Source organism: Dromiciops gliroides, chromosome 4, assembly GCF_019393635.1.
Source record: "Dromiciops gliroides isolate mDroGli1 chromosome 4, mDroGli1.pri, whole genome shotgun sequence".
NCBI lineage: Eukaryota > Metazoa > Chordata > Mammalia > Microbiotheria > Microbiotheriidae > Dromiciops > Dromiciops gliroides.
In genome coordinates, this window is record NC_057864.1 from 53,075,937 (window position 1) to 53,101,218 (window position 25,282).

General features: G+C 42.4%; 1 protein-coding gene across 5 annotated transcripts in view; it reads left to right on the top strand.

The window, feature by feature from the left end:
- Positions 1-15,204: 15,204 nt before the first annotated feature.
- The window catches only part of LOC122753444 (nitric oxide synthase 1 adaptor protein), a 407,315-nt gene continuing 397,237 nt past the window's right edge, over positions 15,205-25,282 (top strand). For all 5 annotated transcript variants that reach the window (XM_044000834.1, XM_044000836.1, XM_044000835.1 and 2 more), the window contains exon 1: positions 15,205-15,319. In XM_044000834.1, the coding sequence (XP_043856769.1) occupies positions 15,249-15,319 (71 nt within the window). In that variant the 5' untranslated portion in view covers positions 15,205-15,248. The remainder of the gene's footprint in view (positions 15,320-25,282) is intronic.

Genomic DNA, 25,282 nt, shown 5'->3' on the forward strand with positions numbered 1-25,282 from the left:
TATATATGTGTGTGTGTGTGTGTTAAAACATATATTAATAAATATCATATATTATTTATGGAATCTGCTACGTTATATAAAAAGATGTTTGTGTATATATGGATGTAAATATATGTTAATACAGAAGATGTGTCTATTATTATATATGGAAACTTCCATGATGTATGTTTATATGTATATAAATATAATATTAATAAATATACCTAACACGCATATATTCTACGTGGAAACTTCCATGCCACATGCAATATATGTTTTATATCTATATATACATGTATATAAGACATATATCAATAACTATAATATATAACATATGGGGGATAGCTAGGTGGCACAGTGGATAAAGCACTAGCCCTGGATTCAGGAGGGAGGACCTGAGTTCAAATTTGACCTCAGACCCTTGAGACTTACTAGCTGTGTGACCCTGGGCAAGTCACTTAACCCTCACTGCCTTGCAAAAAATAAATATATAACATATGATATAGATGGAAGGCTCCATGTTATATGTATATTATATCTCGCATGTGTGTATGCATATTCATGTAGGCATACACACATATACACATACATATGGTATGTATCATACAAGTTTCCTGTAGGGGTGTGTGTGTTTTAAAAAACTAGGGGCTACATACACAAAATTATGCATGGGAAATATGTTCTTCTAAGGGGGCCCAAGTGGATCTAGAAATATTTGGATTCTGTAACTAGTTTAAATTCAGTAGAGATTCTATAATGTAAATACTGTTGTTACTTAAGGTCTTGCCTTTAACTTGTTGAGCTATTGTACCAGGTTTTGGGGTGTGCATTTATGAGGCAGGTTTAGCTACTGTGACATTCACAGGATCTAACATGTCCGATTATACTTTCATGTCCTGTGTTTATAAAAAGGTTAGTTGTGCATTTCCTTAGTACAAATTATTTTTGCTGCTTTATAATATTTACGGACATCATAAAGCCTATATCATGTAATGTGTATGATTAATTTTTCCCAGTCCATAGTCTAGGAAAACAACCCAGGGGATGCCACATCTTCCTTCACCAGTGACTTGAGGAAATAGAACGGGAGAAAACAATGTAGATGAGAATGGCTGGTTACACATAGAGATGCACAGGGCCAAAAAAGCAGGGAAAGTATCTTCAGTGGCACTATCTTCTCTAGGTCATTTTATCATGAAAACAAAGATTGGGAACAATTCCATGGAGATTCATTTAGATGATTCCTGACTCACACATGCTCGGAATCCACTAGTCTGTTGATTCTGGTAATTGAGTTGTGTGGGTGGTGGTGTTTACTTGACCCTCCCAAATGGATGAAAAGTGAAAGAATTCAGTAGATTAACTGACCATGAACTTGACCGACTTTGTAATTGGGTCACTGGACCCAATCTGCTGCTCCTGCTTCTGCTCTGTCCCAACCAGATCATCTGCTTACACTTTGGGACTGTGCTGATTGGGTGAGACTCACTTCATCTAACCAGTCTCAGCCATCTTTTTGCCATGTTGTTAAACCCACCATCCCTCCCCTCCCCCTTTCTACTTCTCATTCTCAGAACTGTGATTGCCTCTCCCTTGTAAGTGTTTTCTCTTATCAGAATGCAAGCATCTTGAGGGCAGGCACTGCCTCTCTTTTATATGTATATATCCCCAAGGCTTAGCACAGTCCCAGTGCATAAGTGCTCAGTGACTGTTTTTACAGTCACAAGATCAGGTGTGGTTTCCATTTGGGGACCTTAGAGAACCACTGGGCAGAACTAGATTTCAGGCAAAGACTGAATGATTTTGTGGGATTCAATTGTTTTCAGTCTAACTCTATGTGACCCCATTTGGGGTTTTCTTGGCAAAGATACTGGTTTGTAATTTCCTTTTTCTCATTTTACAAATGGGGAAACTGAGGCAAACAGGCTAGAGTGACTTACCCAGCATCACACAGCTAGTACGTGTCTGAGACCAGTTTTGAATTCTGGAAGATGAGTTTTCTTGACTTCAGGAGCATTGCTCTATCCACTGCACCACCTAACTGCTCTTCACATGGTCAACACTTGATAAATGCTTGTCAGTTCTTGACTATCTGGACTGGTCCTATGGTAAGAGAGAGATAATTGGTATATAGTTCATGTGCTACATGAATATAACATAGACCCCCTGTAAGGGATTTATGGGATTACAAAGATGAAAGTCATACAGAAAAGAGGGCACAAATGGGGTGTGATCCACATTACTGGAAAAGTCTCATGTTGATGACATCACAGATCTATTGGAACATCTAGTGTCTCCTTGCAGTATAAGGGTGACTTTAAATTCTCAAAGGTTCCACAGTGGTCACCAAGCTTTAAAAGGTTTGAATAACAATCTGGTGATGGACTGTATATGTTTTGCCCTCAAATCAGCCAATTTCAGTTAGATATTTTTTTTTGGTCACAGTAACTCTGGAAGACCATTCATGCACTAAGCTACATATGGTCTGCAGTAAAGGTCAGTGAAGGAGTGCCCACACTAATGAATTGGGCATTCTTAGAGTATTAAGTATGATAATTAACATTTAAAATGTCCCTTGTTGCAACCTATTGTATTTGATCTGAGCTTTGAAGGATGAGGTTGGGGGGGGGGGAGTTGGGAGTGGAAGGGGGGAAGGAGAATGTCTTGAAGACCTTATAGCTTCATCGAGAGTCATTATTGAACAGGACTAGGAAAGTGATTGGTCCTGTTGTATTATGCCCTGGATAGGGCAGCTAGGATAGTCAGGAAGACATGAGTTCAAATCAAACCTCAGACACTTAACATTGATTAGCTATGTCACTAGGTGACCGTGGGTAAGTCACTTAACACTGACTGCCTCAGATATCTGGGTCCATGTCTAGTCATCCTGATGTATGTCTTGCCACTGGACCCAGATGGCTCTGGAGGAAAGAGTTTGCATGACCCTCCCTCACTTAAATCCAATTCACTACGATTCATGACATCACCTCCTAATGTCATACCCCTCTCTGAGAACAAGAGACAAACAACAATAACAACATCTAGAGGGAAGATCCTAAGAATTAGTATCATCCAAAAGTGAAATGGGCAGCCTCAGGAGTCAGTGGGTTTCTTCTCAATGGAGACGGCTGAACAAAAGCTATACAATCACTTGGGTATTTTCTGGAGGGGAGCTCTTGTTCTGAGATCACTTCTAAGCCCAGACAGAGTTCTGTACCAGTGCCACAAACACACAGTGGACAACACCCCATCTTCCTCTGTCACTCTAGAGGGCCTGGCACAGATGGTTCAGAAGCTGGAGGAGTGCATGTAGGCCATCATAGCTAACGTAACATTTCAGTGAGAACTGTCTATTTATCTTATAGACGCTACCCCTCCAATACTGTGTTCCTGTAGTAGAATCACCCCTACCTGAGTCTACCCTAGTAGCCTACCTTCTTTCTAACAGAAATAGACACATTTTTCTCGGTTGGGGCAAATTAATATCTAAGACCCATCCTCACGCTTGTTCAACAGAAGAGGAGGCAGCTGACTAATGACAGATGGTTGTAAGTACATTGGCATCCATACAGCATGCCAGTGGCCACAGGAAGGATGTCTGTGCCCTTGCTGGCGTGAGCCAATTTCCCCTCAGCCATATGTATGGAAGCCAAATGCCAAGCCCACTTCCCAAGATGGGAGGGTGTCCACAGGTGTGCTGGATCTGGTTCTAAGACACTGTTAAATTTATGCCTGCGAAATTGGCAGTCGTGACAAACCAGAGCTCGATTTGTTTTGGTGATTGTCTAGACTTAAGAAAGTATTAATAGTGAAAATTAAACTTCAATGTGAGTACATTCTCTCCTCCCACTCCCACCCTGGTTGTTAAACATTTACCAGCATACCCCAAAGGATGTCTGTGAAGTGAGGGATGCACTGTAATTAGAAAATACTTGAGGTGATGACTCAGGGACCTGGTGAAAGACATAGCGAACAATTATGCTGACACATCAGAGACAGGGAAAAGGGCAGAAGGAGGACATTTAAAGAGTAGAAGGGGCTCTGATTGGCTGCTAGAGAATAATCAAGACGGCCAGAACCGAGGGGCCTTTAGACACTTGGGGCTGGAGGCAGAGTGAAGGTCAGACCCTTCTAAGCCTCTGAGGCTCAGGAAGGGGGTAGCTATGTTCAAGCATCTTAGGACTGGAACTGGAAGCCACCTTAGAAAGTGTTGAGTTTTACTCTCTCATTTTGCTGATGAGGAAATGGAGCCCAAGAGATATTGTCAGTCAGTTGGTCAGTGAGCATTTATTAAGTGCTTATTATATGACAGGCACTGAGGGTATAACAAATAAAGGCCAAAATATGATCTCTGACTTCAAGGAGTTCACATTCTCATGGGAGAGATAATGAGCAAATAAATATGTATGTATGTATGTATGTATGTATGTATGTATGTATGTATGTACACGCACAGTATATAAACCACCTATAGTATGTATATATACATACACTATAGATGTATGTGTATGTATACCTATGTAGCATATATACTACATATATATATACACACATATGTGTGTATATATGTATGTGTGTGTGTGTGTGTGTGTGTGTGTGTGTGTGTGTGTGTGTGTATACTAGGAGTGTGGGGATGGTGGTCTTCACCAGGGTGGCAGCAGCATCAAAGGAGAGAAGGGGTCATATACGGAACACTTGGCAAAGGAAGAAATATAGGACTTAGCAATAGATCAGATATTCTGTATTTATCATTTATATCTGTATATAAGTATGCATACATATAGAGTGCATATACTATACATATATACTACATATTCTACATGTATATGCATACATGTATACTAGTATAGATAGTATTGTACAATATACTATATATACACAAATGCTATATATACTCCATATATATGCACATGTACACATATACACACACACATGATAAATAACAGTGTCTAATCTGTTGCCAAATCCTGTATGTCTACCTTTGCCAGGTGTTCCATATAGCCCCCTTCTCTCCTCTGCTGCTGCTGCCACCACCCTGGTTCAGGCCCTCATCCCCCCACGCCTGGTCTATTGGAAAAGCCTGCTGGTTGCTCTCCCTGTCTCATGCCTCTACCTATTCCAGTCCATCCTTCACTTAGCTATCTTCCTGAAGAACAACAGGTCCAGCCATGTCTCCCCCTACACAGTAGATCTATTTATTTGATCCAGGATGGAATAAAAATCTCCTCTCTCCCTTTCCTACCTCTCCAATCTTCTTATACTTTAATAAGTCTCCAAATTTCTATGTTCTAGTAATACTGACCTCCTTACTGTTCTCCCAAGGAGAAACTCTTTTTCCTGACTCCAGACATGGGTATATGGGTATATTCCATTCCTGAAATGCTCCCCTTCCTTATTGCTACCTCTTGGCAGAAGTAGGTAGATGACATAGTGAATACACCCTGGGCCTGGGGTCAGGAAAAGTCAAGTTCAGATCTTATCTTGGATATTAGCTGTGTGACCCTGAGCAAGTCATTTAGGCTCTCTCTCTGCCTCAGTTTCCTCAATTGTAAAAAAAGTACTTCATAAGGCCGTTGTGAGAATTAAATGAGGTAGTATTTGTAAAGGGCTTGGCACACAGTAGGTGACTAATAAATGCTTGTTTCTTTCTCAGCTTCTTTCAAATCTTCGCTAAAACCTCATCTTCTGAAAGAATCCTTTCTCCAGCTCCCTTAAGGCTCATGCTTTCCCTCTGGGATTACCCTCATCTCTATATACACAATGCCTGGCACATAGCAAGCATTTAATAAATGCTTGTTGAATTAACTTAACGTGACAGAACTAATAAAGGCCTCCTGTATAATGTTGGATTTGAGTTGGATCTGGAAGGAAGCCAGGGAAACTAAGAGGGGGAAATAAGGAGGGAGAATATTCCTGGTACGGGGGCCAGCCTGTGAAAAGAAATGGGATGGAGTCTGCAAATAGAGTGTCATGTGTAAGGACCAGCAAATTGGCCAGTGTCATAGTATTGTGGAGCACGTAAGAAGTAAAGTGTAAGAGGATTAAAAAGGTGGGAAGGGCCAGGTGGTGAAGGGTATTAAATGTCATGCAGAGGACTTCATATTTGATCCGAGAGGTAATAGGGAGCCACTGGAAGTTACTAAGTCGGGGTGGTGGTGGTGATGACATGGTCTAATTTGTGCTTTAGAAAAATCACTTTAGCACCTGAGTGGAGGGTGTATTAGGAGAGACTTGGTCAGGTAGACCAATTAGAAGGATATCTCATTGGGTGAGAGATGATGAAATCTTGTACTAACACGGTCACTTTGTGAGGGGAGAAAAAGGAGACAGACACAAGAGATATTTTGAAGGCAGAAACCCCAAGATTGTGTAGGAAATGGAAGAGTCAGAATTTTATTCATTCTTGTCCTTTGACTCTAAATTCAATGCTTTTTTTTACTGCACTATATCTGAGGTGCAGCTCCCTCCTTCCTTTCAGGAAGTGTCCCTGCTGTTGGTTTGTCAATGTGTCACTTCCCCAATGCTCTGACCAGTATATTCAGACCAGACTACATTCTTCCATCCAAGAGTCTTTTGATATTCTCCACTGTCGCTCCAAAAGAATGCTGGAGAGCCATGGATGATATATCAAGTCTCTCCTCTACAATATTATAGGTAGCCATTTAACTGCTATTTGAACACCATTGATGGGGAACTCACTACCTGACAAGGAACCCAATTCTCATATTGGATAGTCAGAGAGTTCTTTTCTCTCTTGAGCTGATATTGGCTCTCTATAATTTCTATCCTATTCATCATCATTTTGGTCCCTGGCGACACAGTAAATTTATTTCTTCCACATTCAGTTCAGTTCAATCCAATTTAAATGAACGTTTATTAAATGCCTAGTATGTGAAAGTCATTTTGCTAGGCATTCTGAGTATGAGATATAATACAACCTCTGATTTCAAGGACCTCAAAATAATAGGAGGGGAAGGTAAATGCATAAATAACCAGGACAGTGCAAAATAGTTTTAAGTATAAAGAACAGTTCTTTGGTAAAGTTCTAGGAGTAATGTTAGGCATGGCACAGGCAGTGTGATGTATCAGAATGCTGGATTTGGAGTTGGGAAACCTGGGGGTTAATCCGACCTCTAGTCATTTAGTATCTGTGTGACCTCTCTATTTTCAGTTTTCTCAATTAAGTTCAGTTAAGTCATTTTTCAGTTGTGTTTGACTCTTCATGATCCCATTTGGGGTTTTCTTGGCAAAGACACTGGATGGGTTTGCCATTTTCTTCTCCAACTCATTTTACATATGAGGAAACTGAGGCAAACAGGGTGAAGTGACTTACTCAGGGTCACCCAGCCAGCAAATGTCTAAAGTCACATTTGAATTCGAGTCTTCTTGACTTCAGGCGTGGCATGACACTCTATCCACAACGCCATCTAGCGGCTCTCAGTTTCCTCAGCTAAAATAATAATTGTAGGGGCAGCTAGATGGCGCAGTGGATAGAGCACCGGCCCTGGATTCAGGAGGACCTGAGTTCAAATGCGGCCTCAGACACTTGATACTTACTAGCTGTGTGACCTTGGGCAAGTCACTTAACCCTCATTGTCCCACAAAAATTAAAAATATAAATAAATGAATGAATAAACAAATAAACAAACAAACAAAAATAAATAAATAAAAAATGACAAACAGGATGATTTCAGAAAGGCCTAGAAAGACTTAATAAGCTAATGTATAGTGAAGTGAGTAGAGTCAGGAGAACATTGTGTACAGTGACAGAAATATTGTTCAATGAAGAATTGTAAATGACAACTATTTTCAGCAATACAATTATAATGATTCAAGACAATCCCAAAGGATTAATGATGGAAAAAAAAACAAGAAAAAGAAAAAAATGTTTCAAAGTCGGCTTCAATATGCATTGGAATTTATCAGTTATCTCTCTATAGGCAGACAGCATTTTTCATCATGGGTCCTTTGGAATTGTTCTGGATCATTGTATTGATCAGAGTAGCTAAGTCTTTCACAGCTGATCATGCTTACACTATTGTTGTTACCACATACAATATTCTCCTGATTCTGCTGACTTTACTTTTCATTTGTTCATATAAGTTTTCCCAGGGTTTTCTGAAACCATCCTGCTTTTCATTTCTTATAGCACAATGGTATTCCATTCCAATAATATACCATAATTTGTTCAACCATTCCCCAATTTATGGGCATCCCCATAATTTCCAATTCTTGACTACCCCTAAAAAGAACTGCTATAAATATTTTTGCACAAATAGATCCTTTTCCCTTTTAAAAAAATCTCTTTGGGATACAGACCTAGAAGAGGTTTTACTGATCAAAGGGCATGCACAATTTTATAGCCCTTTGGGTGTAGTTCCAAATTGGAGTACCAGAATGATTGGACTAGTTCACAAGTCCACCAACAGTGTATCAGTATCCCATTTTTTTCTACATGCCATGAGGGTTTTTTCTTTTTTTTTTTCTTGTCTTTTCTTCTCTTTGCAGAGCAATGGGGGTTAAGTGACTTGCCCAGGGTCATACAGCTAGTAAGTGTCAAGTGTCTGAGGCCGGATTTGAACTCAGGTACTCCTGAATCCAGGGCCAGTGCTTTATCCACTGCGCCACCTAGCTGCCCCAGGTTTTTTCTTTAAGGAAAGAGGAGACCTGGGTGTGTTTTTATGCAAAACAAAATTAGCCAATAGATAGGGAGAGGCTGAAGATTAGGGGAAAATATGGTTTGCACGACTTCATGTGTATAATAAATATATTGCTTGCCTTCTCAAGGGGTGGGAAAGGGCAAGTGAAAGGGAATTCAGAACTCAAAATTCTAAAAAAAAAATGAGTGTTAAGAATTTTTCCATGTAATTGGGAATTATTTCATGAAATAAATTTTTAAAAATACACTAAAATCCCCCTCATACTTAACTCTACCATCCCCTCAATACATTAGCCTACATTCTCAATATATCCCCTCCATCTCCCTTCCCTTTCATAGTCAAACTCGTATGAAACCTGTTTGTTCTTTCTGCCTCCATTACTTTCTTCTCACTCACATTTTGGTCTCTTGCAGTCTGTTTTCCCACATAATCCTTAACAGATAGTGCCTTCTCTAAAGTTACCAATGAACTCTAAAATACCAAATCTTGGGGCTTCAGTCTTCATCCTTCTTTACCTCTCTGCAATATCTGTCATTTTTGACTACCTTCTCTGGAATACTCTTTCCTCTCTGTGACTTTGTGCCATAGCACTCTCTCTATCTCTCTGTCTCTCTCTCTGTCTCTGTCCCTATCTCTGTCTGTCTCTGTCTCTCAGTTCTTTTCCTGTCTGGCCTTTCCTCTGCAGAATCCTTCACTGGATCAGCATCCACCTAAGTGTGGGTGAACACCAAGCCTCTGTCCTATTCTTTCTTCTCTTTCTACATCCTTCTCAATTGCATTGGTTCCCATGAGTTCATTTTTCATCTTTATGCAGACAGATCCCAAATACGTGTATCTATGTATCCAGCTCCAGTCTCTTTCCTAAACTCCCGTCCCATATCAATCAGTAAGCATTTATTAAATACTTACTATATGCCAGGCACTGGGCCAAACCATAGGGATACAAACCACGTATTGGATATTTACAACTGAGCATCCCATAGACATTTTTTTTTTTTGGTGAGGCAATTGGGGTTAAATGACTTGCCCAGGGTCACACAGCTAGTAAGTGTCAAGTGTCTGAGGTCAGATTTGAACTCAGGTGCTCCTGACTCCAGGACCGGTGCTCTATCCACTGTGCCACCTAGCTGCCTCATCTTATAGATATCTTAAAAACATCCAAAAGAAAATTCATTGTTTTTCCCTCCAAACTTCATCCAAATGTTCCTATTTTGGTTAAATGCACCATCATAATTCCAGTGACCCAGGTTCCAAACTTCAAAGTTATCTTTCATTCCTCACGCCATCAATCTAATCAGTTGCTGGTCCTTATTCATTTTACCTGGACAGCAATTTTTCCCTGTCTGTACCTTTCCTTCCTTCCCGCACCCCCAATCATAGAGTCCTCTCCTTTGTTCAGGGCTTCATGACCTCTTGCCTGGACTTTTCTAAAAGCATCCTAATTGATCTTGCTGCTTCACCCCTCTCCCCTCTGCAATCTGTCCTCCACACAGCTACCAAATTAATATTCCTATCGCACAGGTTTGACCAGATCTTTCCCCTGCTTAAAAAAAAAAAAGCCATGGTTCTTTATTGCCTGTTGGATAAAATACAAGTTCCTCTTTGGCATTTAATGCCCTTCATCATGTATCTGGCGCTTAGCCTACCTTCCCAAGCTTATTACATGTTATTCCCTTTCATACATGCTCCTCTCCAGACAAACTGGCCTACTACTCAACATTCCATCTCCTGTCTCTGTAGCTTTGCAAAGGCTTCTCCTCATGCCTTGAATGGATTAGTCCTTTCTTACCTCCTCTTCTTAGAAGCAATTGCCACCTCCCAAGGTGGGACAACTAAGGAGGTGCCAGCTGCTAAGGTAGAACAGCAAAGCTTTCCTGAAGCCTTCTGCTCTCTGCAGAAAAATGTTTTTGTTTTCTCTTTTACCTTCCTTGTTGCCTCTCCCTTCCTTCAAACTCTGGGGTTGAAAGGCCTGGCAAGGGTTCTAAGAGGTCTCAACATCTGGGTGTACGTCTGTCTTCACTTACAGAATTGTTACCCACCATTTGGGGAGTTGGGAACATCTCTGTTGGGGGGAGACCTGACATGTTTGCCAAGTCTAAGAAAATGTCCTTTGCCCCCAAGGGAGAAGCTTCAGAGCTAGATATTTTCCCTTTGGGAATCCTTTGGTTTGGTTTGTGGGGTTTGGGGAGGGTCAGAGGAGGGAGTGGGTAAGTGACTTTTATCTATAGTCTCCAACATAGCTGCTCTTACACTGAATTTCTGCTATTGCACAAAGGTAGCCATCTTTCTTTTCACTGCAGCAGTGTTTATTGGTAGCACAAAATGATTTATTTGCTCCTGGGGAGTGAAACTTTTTACTTGTACCTCCTAAGGTGGGACAACTAAGGGACAATGAGTGCAGCCAGGTGGTGCAGTGGATAGAGCACTGGGCTTAGAATCAGGAAGACTCATTTTCCTGTCTTCAAATCTGGCCTCAAACACTTACTAGCTGTGTGACCCTGGGCAAGTCACTTAATCCTGTTTGCCTCAATTTCCTCATCTGTAAAATGAGGTTAGGAAGGAAATGGCAAATTACTTCAGTATCTTTTCCAAGAAAACTCCAAGTAGGATCATGAGGAACAGGACACAAACTGAAAAACAACAAATGTGGACCTTCCTTATAACCTCAACTATTAGTGCTCCACCCTTGAAATTATTTTACAAAGTAAATTACAAAGTAATGTATATTTGAAATAATGTATCATATGTAATATATAATAGTTTAAATGCAAATATAAAGTAAAATAAAGAAATTACTTTATACAAACCCCAAAAACTCTTTGGATTTTTGGTTTTAAATTACATTTCGGCAGCTAGGTGGTGAAGTGGATAAAGCACTAGCCCCGGATTCAGGAAGACCTGAGTTCAAATCCAGCCTCAGACACAGACACTTGACACTTACTAGCTGTGTGAACCTGGGCAAGTCACTTAACCCTCACTTCCCCGCAAAAAAAAAAAAAAATCATTTTGGGGGCAGCTAGGTGGCGCAGTGGATAGAATACCGGCCCTGGAGTCAGGAGTACCTGAGTTCAAATCCGGCCTCAGACACTTAACACTTACTAGCTGTGTGACCCTGAGCAAGTCACTTAACCCCAACTGCCTCACAAAAAAAAAAAATTACACTTCATTTTACTTTCAAATGAAGATCTAACTTTTTTATGTTAACTGTATATAATTTGTATTCACACATATATGTATTTATATAGATAAATATATGTATATCAAATATGTATATGTGTATTTATATATGAATTTACATATATAAACACATATTTCCCCCCAATTAAAATTAACCCCCCCATAGAAATAATTCCCTTCATTGAAATAAAACTTCTTGAGGTCTGGGGCTATTTTAGATGCTTAATAAACCTGCTCAAGAGGATGGTGGCACCATTAATAGAAACAAGAAATTCAGAAGGAAATCATGATTTCGATAGGTTGAAGATGGTTTGGGATATTTTCAGATTAAGAGACCCTTAGAGATCATCTAATCCAACCTCTTTTTTTTTTTTTTAGATAAGAAAACTGAGCTCCAGAGAGGACAAAGTGATTTACCAAAGGTCCCCCAGGTGGCACTAGGTAGGAGAACTAGGAATCTGCTGACTCCCAGTCCAGTGTCACATGCTGCTAAGTTTGAGGAGTCTGTCTGGGCATATGCCCACCAGGCATTTGGAAATGTGGGCCTCTCAAAAGACAGTTCTTTGCTGGAGGCAGATTCTGTGTCACTTAGAGGTTGAAACTGAGAGTGTATGAGTTTAAGCAAGGGAGACTGTAATATAAAGAGGATCAAAGGTGAGAATCTTGGGAAACACCTACAATTAGCAAGTGGGAAGTGGTTACTTCTGGGATCTCAGTTTCCTCATTTGTAAAACATAAGTTATTAGAGAGCAGAGGTTACTTTGTTTTTCTCCATTTCCTCAGCATAGAACAGCTCACCATACATAGTTGGTGCTTTGTAAATATTTGTCTAATGGAATTACTGTCCGAGAGGCTGAGAAAAAGGCATTGGACTTTGTAAATAAAAAGGCATTGGTGAAATTGGAGAAAGCAGTTTGAATAGAATGGTGGGTCAGAAAAGCCAGATTATAAGGGGCAAAGAACTCAGTGGTCAGGAGCAGTTAGAGGTTTCCAGTTTAGACTGTTTTATCAAGGAAAGGTCTAAGAGCCAGAGGCAAGGAAAGAATGTTGAGGGGAAAGATCATAGATCCAGAGTTGGGAAAGACCTTAGAATTCATTTAGTCAGATCCCTCATTTTACATATGGGAAAAATAAAGCCCTGAGAAATTAAGTTACTTGTTCAAGGTTACCCAGGTTATAAGTGAGAGTCGGGATTTGAACTTGGATCCCTTAATTATATATATAATATATATCCACACACACACACACACATATATATATGTATATATATGTATATATATATCCACACACACACACATATATATGTGTATATATGTGTGTATATATAGATGGATGGATGGATAGGGAGATCTAGGTGGGTGCATGAGAAGGAGCAGGCAGAGAGAAAGAAATGAGAGGTAATTAATGGCATAAGGTTCAGGAGGAAGAAGCTGGAGGGGATGGTTAACTAGATACATTAGCTTCCCGAAGAAGAGGGGCACTTTTTCAGAGATGTGAAGAAAATTGTGATTCCCTTCAGAGCGCCAGCTCTTAAAACTCAAAATGCTATCTTTCTTGATAACCTCAACTACTAATGTTATTAAAGCTTGAAAGTGCATTAAGACTTTTGGGGTAGGGGCAGCTAGGTGGCGCAGTGGATAAAGCACCGGCCCTGGAGTCAGGAGTACCTGAGTTCAAATCCGGCCTCAGACACTTAACACTTACTAGCTGTGTGACCCTGGGCAAGTCACTTAACCCCAATTGCCTCACTAAAAAAAAAAAAAAAGACTTTTGGGGTACCTTGTATATATGGGATTCTCTCTCTCTCTCCCCTTTCTTTCTTTTTTTTTTTTGCAGGGCAATGAGGGTTAAGTGACTTGCCCAGGGTCACACAGCTAGTAAGTGTCAAGTGTCTGATGCCAGATTTGGACTCAGGTCCTCCTGAATCCAGGGCCGGTGCTTTATCCACTGCGCCACCTAGCTGCCCCCTCTGTCTCTCCTTTCATTCCCCCTCCCTCTTCCTCTCATTCTCCCTCTCCTTCTTCCCCTCCCCCTTTCCTTTCCCTTTCTCTTCTCTTCTCCCTCTCCTCTCTCACCCTTTCTCCTCACAACCTAGCCTAAGAAATTTACTAGCTGTGTGACCCTGGGCAAATCACTTAACCCCTGTCAGCCCCAGTTTCCTCAACTGTAAAACAGGGATAATAATAGCACCTACCTACCAGGGTTGCAATGAGGATCAAATAAAATCATATTTGCAAAGCGCCTGGTACAGTGCCTGGCACAAAGTGGGTACTTCATAAATGCCTGTTCCCCTCTCTTCTCCAACCTATCTATAAGGCATTTTATCTGTTTCTCTAACTCAGGTCCCGCACACCATTTGGAGAAAACCAAACCCAACCCCACCAGGCCCCAGACCCTAGCGCCTTCTCCAGCCCTTTTCGTCTTTCTCCTTGTCCAGGAGGGAAAGAAGTTCTCGGGGAAGGTGGGCTCCCCACCTCCACTCCAGGGGCTCAGGGCAGCCCGGACGGGGTGGGCGCCTCACCCCACCCCCGGGGCAGGGGGGAATCCGTGTCTCGGGTTCCGAGCTTCTGCGGGGACTTTCACCTGCCCAGCCTGGCCCAGCCCAGGCTGGCGCTGGCCGGGAGAGCCCGGGGCGGGGGCGGAGTCGCCGGGCGCTCGGCAGCCCGCCCCCACGGGAGGAGCCGCGACCAGGGGCCCGCCCCGCGCGGGAGGAGCGGCTCGGCTCGGCTCGGCTCGCCTGGCTGGGTGGCAGATCCCGCGTCTCGTCTCGGTGACAGACGCCCGCGCCGCCGCCTCCGCCTCCTGCTCCGGCTCCTCCTCCTCCTCCTCCTCCTCCTCCTCCTCGCTTTCCTTGTCCCCGTCCCCGATCCCGGGCAGTAGCTGCGCCCGGCTCCCGCTGCCGGAGGGGTGGGTCTGTGTCCTCCCCTCCCCCAGCCTTGGGGGCTCCGCGCGGACCCCGCTCCCGCCTGCTGCTGCCTCTGCTGCTGCTCCTGCTCCTGCTCCTCCTCCTCCTCCTCTTCCTCCTCCTCCTCCTCCCAGTCCTAGCCCCTGTCCCAGTCCTCCGGCTCCTGCTCCCCAGCAGGAATTGCATGGCCCCCGCGCCGCCGCTCCTGTCGCTTGGATCGGCCGCCACCACCACCGTCTTGAACTGCTCCCTCTCCGGTTCCCAGTCGGCTCTCCGCGCAGCTCCAGGACTCGGTTCCCCCTGCGCAGGGCGCAACTCGGTGCCGCAGGGCTAGGGGCGCCCGCGGCTTGCGGGCTCCGGGGCTGGGCGCTGCTCGCCCCCCATTCCCAGCTCTCTCCTCGCCTCGGCCCCCTATCCCGCCGCAGCCTACCTCGCCGGAGGAGAGAGGCAACCTCCTTCTCCCTTCAGCCCCCTCCTCCTCGTTGGGGTCACTATGCCCAGCAAAACCAAGTACAACCTGGTGGACGATGGGCACGACCTGCGGATCCCCCTCCACAACGAGGACGCCTTCCAGCATGGCATCTGTTTTGAGGCCAAGGTGAGGGGGGGTGTGGGGTATGGACTGGGATGCTGGAACTCGGGGCGTGTGATGGGAGAACCAGTCTAGGGAGGCCCACCTGTGGTATGGAGGGAGGCTGCTGTGTGGGCGGGGGGTTTGTGACTTTCCTGCATAACAACTGGCTGGCTTCTACCCAGGGCTGGGAACTTTTCGCTGCAAAGTTTGGGAGATGTCACTTCGGCTCCCACCCAAGCCTATTCCCGAGAATGGCAGCTCCTGCAAACAGGAGACTGAAGATTGCCGCCTCTCTCCCGCCGCCCCCACCTCACCGGGATTTGTTACTCTAGGGCCCCCTTCCTTTGCGAACCAACATCAGACCCATTAGCTGCCAAGGTACCTGCCAGGGTATGAGGGCAGAGGACTGCTTCTCGGGTTATTTACCTTTCGTGCTCCGATGGGAGAGAGGTGCTTGGAGCTTGGAGGAAGGACTTTCAAAAGGGAAATACATACTTCCTGAATGAGGAAATTGCTTCTTCCCTAGCATAAGGTTCAGGGGCTTTTTCTCCCCTCTGTAGTCTCCTTGTGACCTGGTCAAATCTCCCAGCCACTTCTCAAGGGTTACCTCAGTTTTGAAGCTCTGAAAGACTTACCCTGACTCTTTCTAGCCCTGTGCAAGTATCAGTAATTAAAAAGAAAGAAGGAAAAAAAAAAGGTGGGGGAGGGTTGATGTGGACACACGACTTGTTCATCAGCACCGTATCTGCTGCCATACTTGCTGACCTGGAGGAATAACTGGAGTTTTCTAGTTAAGTCTTAAGGCCCCAGAGTCATCCCGTTTCACTGTTTCAGAGGAAAGACCCTCCTCACCTCCCTGCCTCCATCCTCTTTACACGTCTGTAGCCCTTTGGGTACAGATAAAGACTATGAAAATCCCTTAGAGTCCAGTGATGCCCCAGGAAATGTTTGTCAGTGCCTCCAGTGATGGGGTCTCTACTAGTAGTCACAAGGGAGAGATTGCTTCTTACAGATTTTCAGCCCAAAGTTTGTTGAATTTCATTCCATTTCTGTCACTAGCCGGTGGCTTCCATTTCTTACCCTGTGAGAGACATAGTTCAATTTGGCAAGTATTCAAGTGCCTACTATGTGCCTAACAATGTGAGAAGTCAGAAGTCAAGCGTTTCTCCTTCGCCCACATTGTTTCTCACCACTCCTGTCAACCGGACCCCCCACCTTTTTTTTTTTTTTTACCAGAGAGCTCCTTTCTACCCTTCTTTGTTACATTTTTTTTCCCCTTCATGACTCTATGCATGAGATGCTGACATGTTTCATCTTTGAATCTTCACCCCAGGTGTCAATTTTGTGGACTGGGTTTTCACTTGTCCTGATGCAAGACCCCCTGGGCTTGCTAGAGACTTTTATCATTTAAAAAAAAAATATCTCTTGCAGCAGCACAGTGACAGTGGTGGTAATGTTTTTCTCCCTTGAGTACCAGTCGCAGTCTTTAGACAGGAACAAAGATGAATTCTTGGTTTTGTTGGGCTAGCTGTAGCGAACCGCCTGATGGCCTGGTCTTAACTATGGTACTGTCTTCTATCAGATCCTGCAGCCTGAGAAACATCTGTCTTCTCCCAGAATACACTTGCTCAGGTCCTTAGGATGTGCTGTATAAGGATTTTTTGTTTATGTTTTTTCTTGTGACTCGGACTCTTGAGCAGATTCCCTTTGCTGTAAGGTGTGATTTCTTTTCATGGCCAAGATTTCATTTTGCTTGGACATAGTGAAGGAAATTTCTTTGGGGCAGTTTGTCTTCTTTCCATTGCTTTCACTGCTTTTACAGAAAGGTAGAATGGATGATAGATTTGAAAGATTCTTTTAATTCTTTTCTCCGAGTAGTCTGCACTGTGTCCTAACTAGGAAAGAAGGTAGAATTTCTTAGGGCTTGAAGATCTCATTTTCTTTCCTGAAGGATTCAACATGCAATCTCTGTCAGTCATTGACCTGGGAGAAGGGGGAATGCATACCCTACAGTTTCTGGTTCTCTCTCTCTCTCTCTCTCTCTCTCTCTCTCTCTCTCTCTCTCTCTCTCTCTCTCTCTCTCTTTTTCTCTTTCTCTCTCCCTCCCTCCTCTCCATCTTCCTCCCCCTCAATACTGAAAGAGTTATTAGATAGAATTACTTGATCAAATAGGGAGAAATCCTTCTAAGATGTTGAAGTAAGTTGGGCAAAGGTTTTGCTCTGAGAGGGAAGGTTTAGTGTAGAGGGCAGAAAGAAGGAAGGAAATTGACATATTGATGCAGGTCCCAGTGAAGATGATCTGGAGTATAGTGTAAGTCTAATAACCAGGACTGATGAAAGATTTGGATATGTTCAGTGTGGTGAAGGGATTTCTTGGCAGGGCATGGATATCCTCTAATATTTGAAGAGTTGTTATGTAGATGAGAGAATAGACTGTTCTGCTTGGTTTCATAGGGGAGAACAAGTTACATAGTAGAATTTACAGAGGATGAAATTTAGGCTTTATGTAAAGAAAAAAAATCCTAATTTTCCCAAAGTGACATGAACTGCTTTGGGATGTGTAGTGCTTTCGCCGATCACAGATGGCCTTCTCACGAAGCCTAGAAGACCACTTATTAGGGATAGGATTCTTGTTCATGTAGATATGGGGCCTCTGAAGTACCTTCTAGCTCCAAGCCTGTGAAGTAGAACCAAGACATCTTTTAGTATTTGTTGCCTATCAGCTAAGGCTTACCTGGGGGTCTACATCACAATCCTCAGCGAATTATCAAGGTACCAAGCCTAGCAAAGTACTTGTTTGCAGGCAGCCCTGTGGCTCAGTGGAGTCAGGAAATCCAGGCTCCAAGTCAAGAAGACTCATCTTCCTGAGTTCAAATCTGGCTTCAGATACTTCGTAAGCTGTGTGATCCTGAGCAAGTCACTTAACCCTGTTTGCCTCAGTTTCCTCATCTGTAAAATGACCTGGAGAAGGAAATGGCAAACCACTCCTGTATCTTTGCCAAGAAAATCCCAAATGGGGTCATAAAGAGTCAGAGAGGACTGAAACGACTAAACCAAGCAACAATGGCAAGGCACTCTTATGGGTACCAGATGCCCATGCATTTAAGCACCAAACTGAACTGAAATGTACAGTCAAAGGCATTGCTTCTTCAGAGAGCACGGCATAATAGCACCTTCCTCCTAGGTCCTAGTTAAGGTAGAATGAGATAACATTTGTAAAGCCCTTTTCAAACCTTAAAACATTATGTAAACACGAGTTCTTATTCTTGTGCATCTCTTTCATTCACAAGGTTCTAGGGAAGGACAAAGTAGTCTATTTAGCACCTGGTCTCTAAGAGCCTACAGTCTCATTTGGGGAGAGCAGGAATAGCAGGATCCATTCAGGCATGGGAAAGTTTCTCCTTGGATAGTTTCCATGCCCTGGGAGAGCTAATTCATAGGCATGGCTTGGGGACTTCAATTGCTAGGACTGCAGGGTTAATCAGAACCTTGCTCTTCCCTCCTCCCCTTTGACCCCAGCACAGGCTATAATCATGCCCAAATATGTCCTAACTTTGCCATGTGAAAGGCCTGGCCACTCAGGGTAACTGATGGCTGTAGCAATGCCAGTGTTGGCCACTCAAATGCACACTTCAGTGGTGCTTGAAGGTCACCTGGGTAGCAGAGACTGCCAAAGGTTTCCTGGGCCTGACCAATGTTGTGGCAGCTTCTGGGCTGAAATGTGTGTCTCAGGAGGGTCGCCCCCCTTTCCCCATTTTACCCCTTGCTATATATTTGCTTGCCCAGGGCTGTGCTGAGAAGGCTGTTGTATTGGGCTCTATCCAGTCTTTCCCATAGGGAAGTAGAGCTGGTGTACTTGGGGGTGGCCAGTGGCATCTGCAATCATGACCATATTCTGTATTCTGCACCAGTGCCTGGTTCACTGGCAGGTGGTATTTATTGAGTAGTAAACTCCAAATGGCCTCGACACCATGGATCCTGTCTCCCTCCCTCGTACAATTGTGGTGTTAGGTTCATTTAGCTAGGTAACTTTCCCAGACCATTCAGAAGGTGGCAGCAGGGACTTGGTAGTACTGCCTTGTGATTTCTTTCCTGTGTCTTGGGCAGGGATGGGAAGTGGAGGGGAGGGGGTTCCTAGGTTTCTATAGAGATTGTCCTGCAGATTCACAATTCCCTCAAGTTGCTATGCTCATTCTTCCTACCCCTGTATCTCTAGTCCCTTGAAAAGCAGTATATAAAACGGCAAAGTGTACTGGATATGGAGTTAGATGGACTGGGATCATTTATTAAACTCAGCCATTTCTTAGTTGTGTGACCTTGGGCAAATGACTTAACTTCTCTGGGCCTCAGTTTCCTCATTTGTAAAATGAGGGGACTGGCTTAGATTCTTTCTGAATCTTGCTGTGGTTCATAATGTTCTCTTAGGAATGTCCTTTCCCCCTTCAACCCATTTTACTGTTTATGTCTTCAAGGATCAGTTCAAATTCTTTCTCAGTGAAACTTTCCCTAGTTATTCCTTCCTCTAAACTTTGCTACTTATCAGTTATCCATTATCATCCATCCCTCTATTATTCCTTCATCCCTCCATCCATCACTCTATCTATCTATCCATCCATCCATCATATCTCTCTCTCTCTCTCTCTCTCTGCAGCTAAGTGCCACAGTTGGATAGAGCACTGGCCTTGAAGTTGGGAGGACCTGAATTCAAATCTCAGTTCAGGCACTTACTAACTGTGTTACTCTGGGCAAGTCACTTAACTCCAATTTCCTTAAACATCCAGGGCCATTTCCAGTCATCCTGATGTATATCTTGCCACTGGACCCAGATGGCTCTGGAGGAGAGAGTGAGGTTGATGACTTTGCACAGCCCTCCCTCACTTAAATCCAATTCGCTGGATTTGAGAATGAATGGCAAAAAATAATATCAATCTATCTGTATCTTATGCTACTTTAATAATAATATAATGTACATAAATTTATGTATTGTATATTTATATAAGACTTTAAGGTTTGCAAAGCTCTTTAAAAATATTATCTCATTGTATCCCAAAACAACCCTGCAAGATAGGTGCTATTATTATTTCCATTTTACAGATGGGGATACTGAGGCAGGCAGAGGCTAAATGACTTGTCCAGAATTACATAGCTAATAAGTATCTGAGGTCAGATTTGAACACAGGTGTCTCAGACTCCAGGGGCAGGACTCTATTCATTGCACCATCTAGTTGCCTTAATGATAATAACTGGCATGTATTCATCTTCCTTAAAGTCTCAGTTCAAGGCCCCTTTGCTCTATGAAGCTTTCCCTTATCCTCCCAGTTATTAGTGTTCTCACCCCAACTTTCCTGGTATCTTCTTCCTTTGGGTATACGTTATCCCTCCATTATATTGTAATCTCTTTGTGGACAGTAGCTGTCTTCTCACCACAAAATGTCTTAAGGCTTAAAAAGCACTTTAAATCACCTGGAACTTTTTGAGGTTGGTGTTCTGGGCATTATTGGTGTACAACTAGTCATTATTATCTACAGTTATACAAGCGTTATTATTCCCATTTAATAGGTAGATAAATCGAGGCTTAGAAGTTAAGTGACTTGCCTATACTGAAAGGACTAATAAGCACCAGAAGTGGGATTTCCATCCTTATTCCTAATTCCAGATCCCCATATTCCTTTCACTATTCCACACTTATTTCTATAGATAGCTGTTGAATGAAGGCAACAATACCTGCAGGAACTCTGAAAGTGGCTTAACCATTTTCACATGTTGAAATGATTTTGCAGGCTGGTGGACCTGGGAAAGTTTGGAGCTGAGCTGCTCCCCTGCCAGGTGCTCCTGCCTCCCTTAGTGCAGTCAGTGATATATACAGCATTATCAGCTGTCTACAATCTAGCAAGCTTGCTCTGCCTCGGATTTCAGAACATCAAGAATACCATCCCATCTAGGCCACTTTTGGTCTATTGAATATACATGCCTGCATGGACTTAAATACCACCTATACAGCTTCTGCTTTGGAAGGGAGTGGTGGTTCCCTGGTAGTAGGGACTTCGCTCTCAAAAATCTTCTTTACAATGAAAAGTATGGGGTCTCTTTCTGAAATATATTCTTGGTGTTGGTGAAGATGAGGGTAGGACAAAGTTCATGCTGCTGATGTTACATAAAGTGTTTTCACATAGGAAATTGGACATTTCTGCCTACTTGTGGGCATAGATAAATCCTTTTTTTGTAAAATTGGCTTTCTCAACATTCCTTGAACACAGGAATTGTCATCCTATTTCAAACCCATGATCAGTCCAGCCCAGATTCTGTTATTGGCAGTGGCCTAAAGAGAATGTAATAATTATGATAGTTTAGATCTACTGAATACTAGGAGTTTTCACTGGATAAAAGGAAGTAACTGCCCCAACAAGTGTTGGGGCTCATTCTCTCATCTGTAAAACAGGGCCCCTCTCTAGTTCTAGTATTCTGTGATCTATGCAGTGAAATAGGGTTATAGTTTTTTTTTTTTTAAGTGAGGCAATTGGGGTTAAGTGACTTGCCCAGGGTCACACAGCTAGTAAGTGTTAAGTGTCTGAGGTCAGATTTGAACTCAGGTACTCCTGACTCCAGGGCCGGTGCTCTATCCACTGTGCCACCTAGCTGCCCCGGGTTATAGTTTTTTAATACTATTGAAAGCTGAAAATCTCAGATTTAGTTAAGGTAATGTACAGTTATTATTTTTTTTTTTTGGTGAGGCAATTGGGGTTAAGTGACTTGCCCAAGGTCACATAGCTAGTTAAGTGTCAAGTGTCTGAGGTCGGATTTGAACTCAGGTCCTCCTGAATCCAGGGCCGGTGCTCTATCCACTTCACCACCTAGCTGCCCCCCAGTTATTCTTTTAAAAAATTATTTTTAGCACTCATTTAAAAAATTTTGAGGTTTAAATTCTCTCCCTTCCTCAATCCTGCCCCTTTCCCACCCAGTGAGAAGGCAAGCAGTATGCTATCAATTATACATGTGAAGTCATGCAAAATGTATTTCCATATTAGCCAAGTTACAGAAAAAAAAAAAACAAGAAAAAGCAAGAAACATAAAGAACGTAAAAAAAAAAAAGCATACTTCAACCTACATCAGAGTTCATCAGATCTTTCTTTGGAGGTGGATAGTATTTTTCATCATGGGTCCTTTGAATTTTCTTGGATCATCGTATTGATCAGAGTAGCCAAGTTTTTCACGGTTGATCATTGTACAGTTATTCTTGTGAGATCGTCACAGCCTGATGTTTTCTCATGAGGTGTATCTGTTCATGTTTCATTCAAGCTCTTCTGCATTTTCTTCTCTTCTTGGTATATTACGACTGATTTTTAGGATCTAAGTTGGTGGCCCCAGGAATAGTGGTCAAATGCCTTCAGTTCTAGCTATAAGTGATTTTAATGTATGTTCAGCCATGGAGCAACGATAATGATGATGACTGTTTTATATCTGGCTTTTATTTCTTGCTTTAAGATTGCAAAGTGCTTGATGAATATTTATCTCACTTGATTCTCACAACAGCCCTGGGTGGTGGTAGGTGTTGTTATTATCCCCATTTTATAGGTGAAGAAACTGAAGCGGATGGAGGTTAAGTGACTTGCCCAGGGTCACACAGCTAGGAGGTATCTGAGGCTGAAATTGAACTCAGGGCTTTCTGATTCTAGGCACAGTGATGCATCTACTGTGCTCCCTAGTTGTCTGGAATACATTCCAGATATGAGGAACAGCTAAAGTGTAAAAGGTCTTGGGACAGGACCTGGAAAGTTAGCAAGGTGGTAGGTCGTTCTTAACGTATTTTACCATCATAATTTAGTTTTTTCAGGATAGTAAATAATATCATATTTATTGCCCCACCTTTGAATTATATCATTGCTTGCCTTTTTTGAAATCTCTTTGGATAAATAATATTAATCATTATATTTATATGACCTTCTTATAAAAACATAATATAAATTATTTAATGTATTATGTATAGGCTATGTATAATATGAATCACATGAAATTTTATATATAAATGATCTTACACAATATTATTTATAGGAAATATAACAATATTTCTTTAAACAGTCATAATCTGAACAGAAGACTTCTTCCTCTCCCCTCCAAACCCCTCTACCTCTTGGGAATAATTGTTATCTTGTGATGCTTCTATTTTCTCTCACATTCAGCATCTTGTTTCCTTTGAAGCACCAGAGCATCTGGCTTTTAGCTATTTAAGACTACACCTCCAGCAAGGTAAGTGCCCATTGGAGGCCAGAACAGTTCAGGCATTTTCTACCATTGTACATAACCCTTACACTGATTCCTGTTGAGCATGGCCTACTGCCTTTCCATTTCCCCGTGTGGGTTTTAAATCCATCTGGACCATTTTCAACATCTTTTGGAGTGTCTACTAACAGAGATAAAAGGGTCACCCCATTCCTTCTGAAGCTATGATACTTTATATAGGCTTGTGTTTCAACGTTGCCCTTCTTCTTTCTAACTCTCCCACAATCCACCACCCAAATGTTGAACAAGACCAGGATCTGACTGCTAAGGGTCTGAGGGGACACTTGCAGGAAGTGTACACTCAGATCTTGTACCCTATCGGTCTTCCCTTTCCATTTTATCTAATCAGGGCTTACTGATTTTTAAATTTCCATTAAAAAAATTTTTCTCCCCAATTACATGTAAAAAACCAATTTTTAACATTCTTTTTTTTTAAGTTTTGAATTCCAAATTTTATCCCTTCTTCCCTCCCTGAGACAGTAAGCAATCTAAACAGAGCTTACTGATTTTTAAAGAATGCTTTTTATTTGCATATTGATCTAATGTTCCCACCTTGGCCATGTGCCTTACATATGGCAGTAGGTTTTAGGATCAGGGAGAATGCTGTATATTTCTTGCCTCCTAAGGTACCGCCTATATAGAAGACTTTCAAATAGGAATACTTGCTGAATATAAGTGAGCTCCTCAAGGACAGGGACTGTCTTTTGCATCTCTTTGTATCCGTAGTGCTTAGCACAGTGCCTGGTACATAGTAGGCCTTTAATAAATGTTTATTGATTGATTGATGTACTGGAAAGACTCATCCGATCTTGAGTGAGAAGAAATGGAACCCAATCTCTACTTAAGAGAGATGACTATTTGTGTGACTTTGAGCAAGGTATTTTCTGACTAAACTGGAGTCGCATCTATAAAGTGAGGAGGGTACACAAAATAATTTCTAAGGTCTCTTCCAAATCCTATAATTCACTAACCTAGCATATATTAATAAATATTTATATGTAAAATTACTATTTTGCAAACAAAACAAAAATAATCCCTGCCTTCTAGAAGTGTATGTTTTACTGGGAGGGGGAATAAACATTACATACACATAAGTAAATAAATACAAAGTAATTTCAAGAGGGAGAAAATGCTAACAACTAGATGGCAGCAGGAAAGCCCTTGTATAGGAGGTGACACCTGAACTATGTAGAGGTCTTTAAATACCAGGCTGAAGAGTTGTATTTTTACCTTGTTGTATTTTGACCTCTGTGGAGTGTAAGCTCAAGTAAAGGAAGTGCAGTTGCTTTGTGTTGGTCTTTTAATCTACTACAGAAAGCACTGTGAACAAACAGGCAAGTAGGCTTTGATTGAGTGTTGGACCATAAGCAGTCATGAAGAGATGTCTCCATTGGGTGAAGGTGTCATTCCTAGGCAGAAAGAAACTAAGGATGATTGTTAGGAAGATAGGAATACCAAAAAAGTTGAGGGTGGTTTGCTTTTGGGGAATCTTATGGAGAGCTAAATTTGAAGACCTTTAAATTCAAAGCCATTCACTTTGGAGAGTGACATGCTCCCTCTCCCTCTCCCTCGCTGTCTCCCTCTCCCTCTCTCCAATCCATCCAGTTACCAAATCTTGTTTATCCTTCAACATCTCACATCTCTCCTCTTCTCTCCTCTCAAGGGGCCACTACCTTAGTTCAGAACATAATCATGTCTTGCACTTACTGT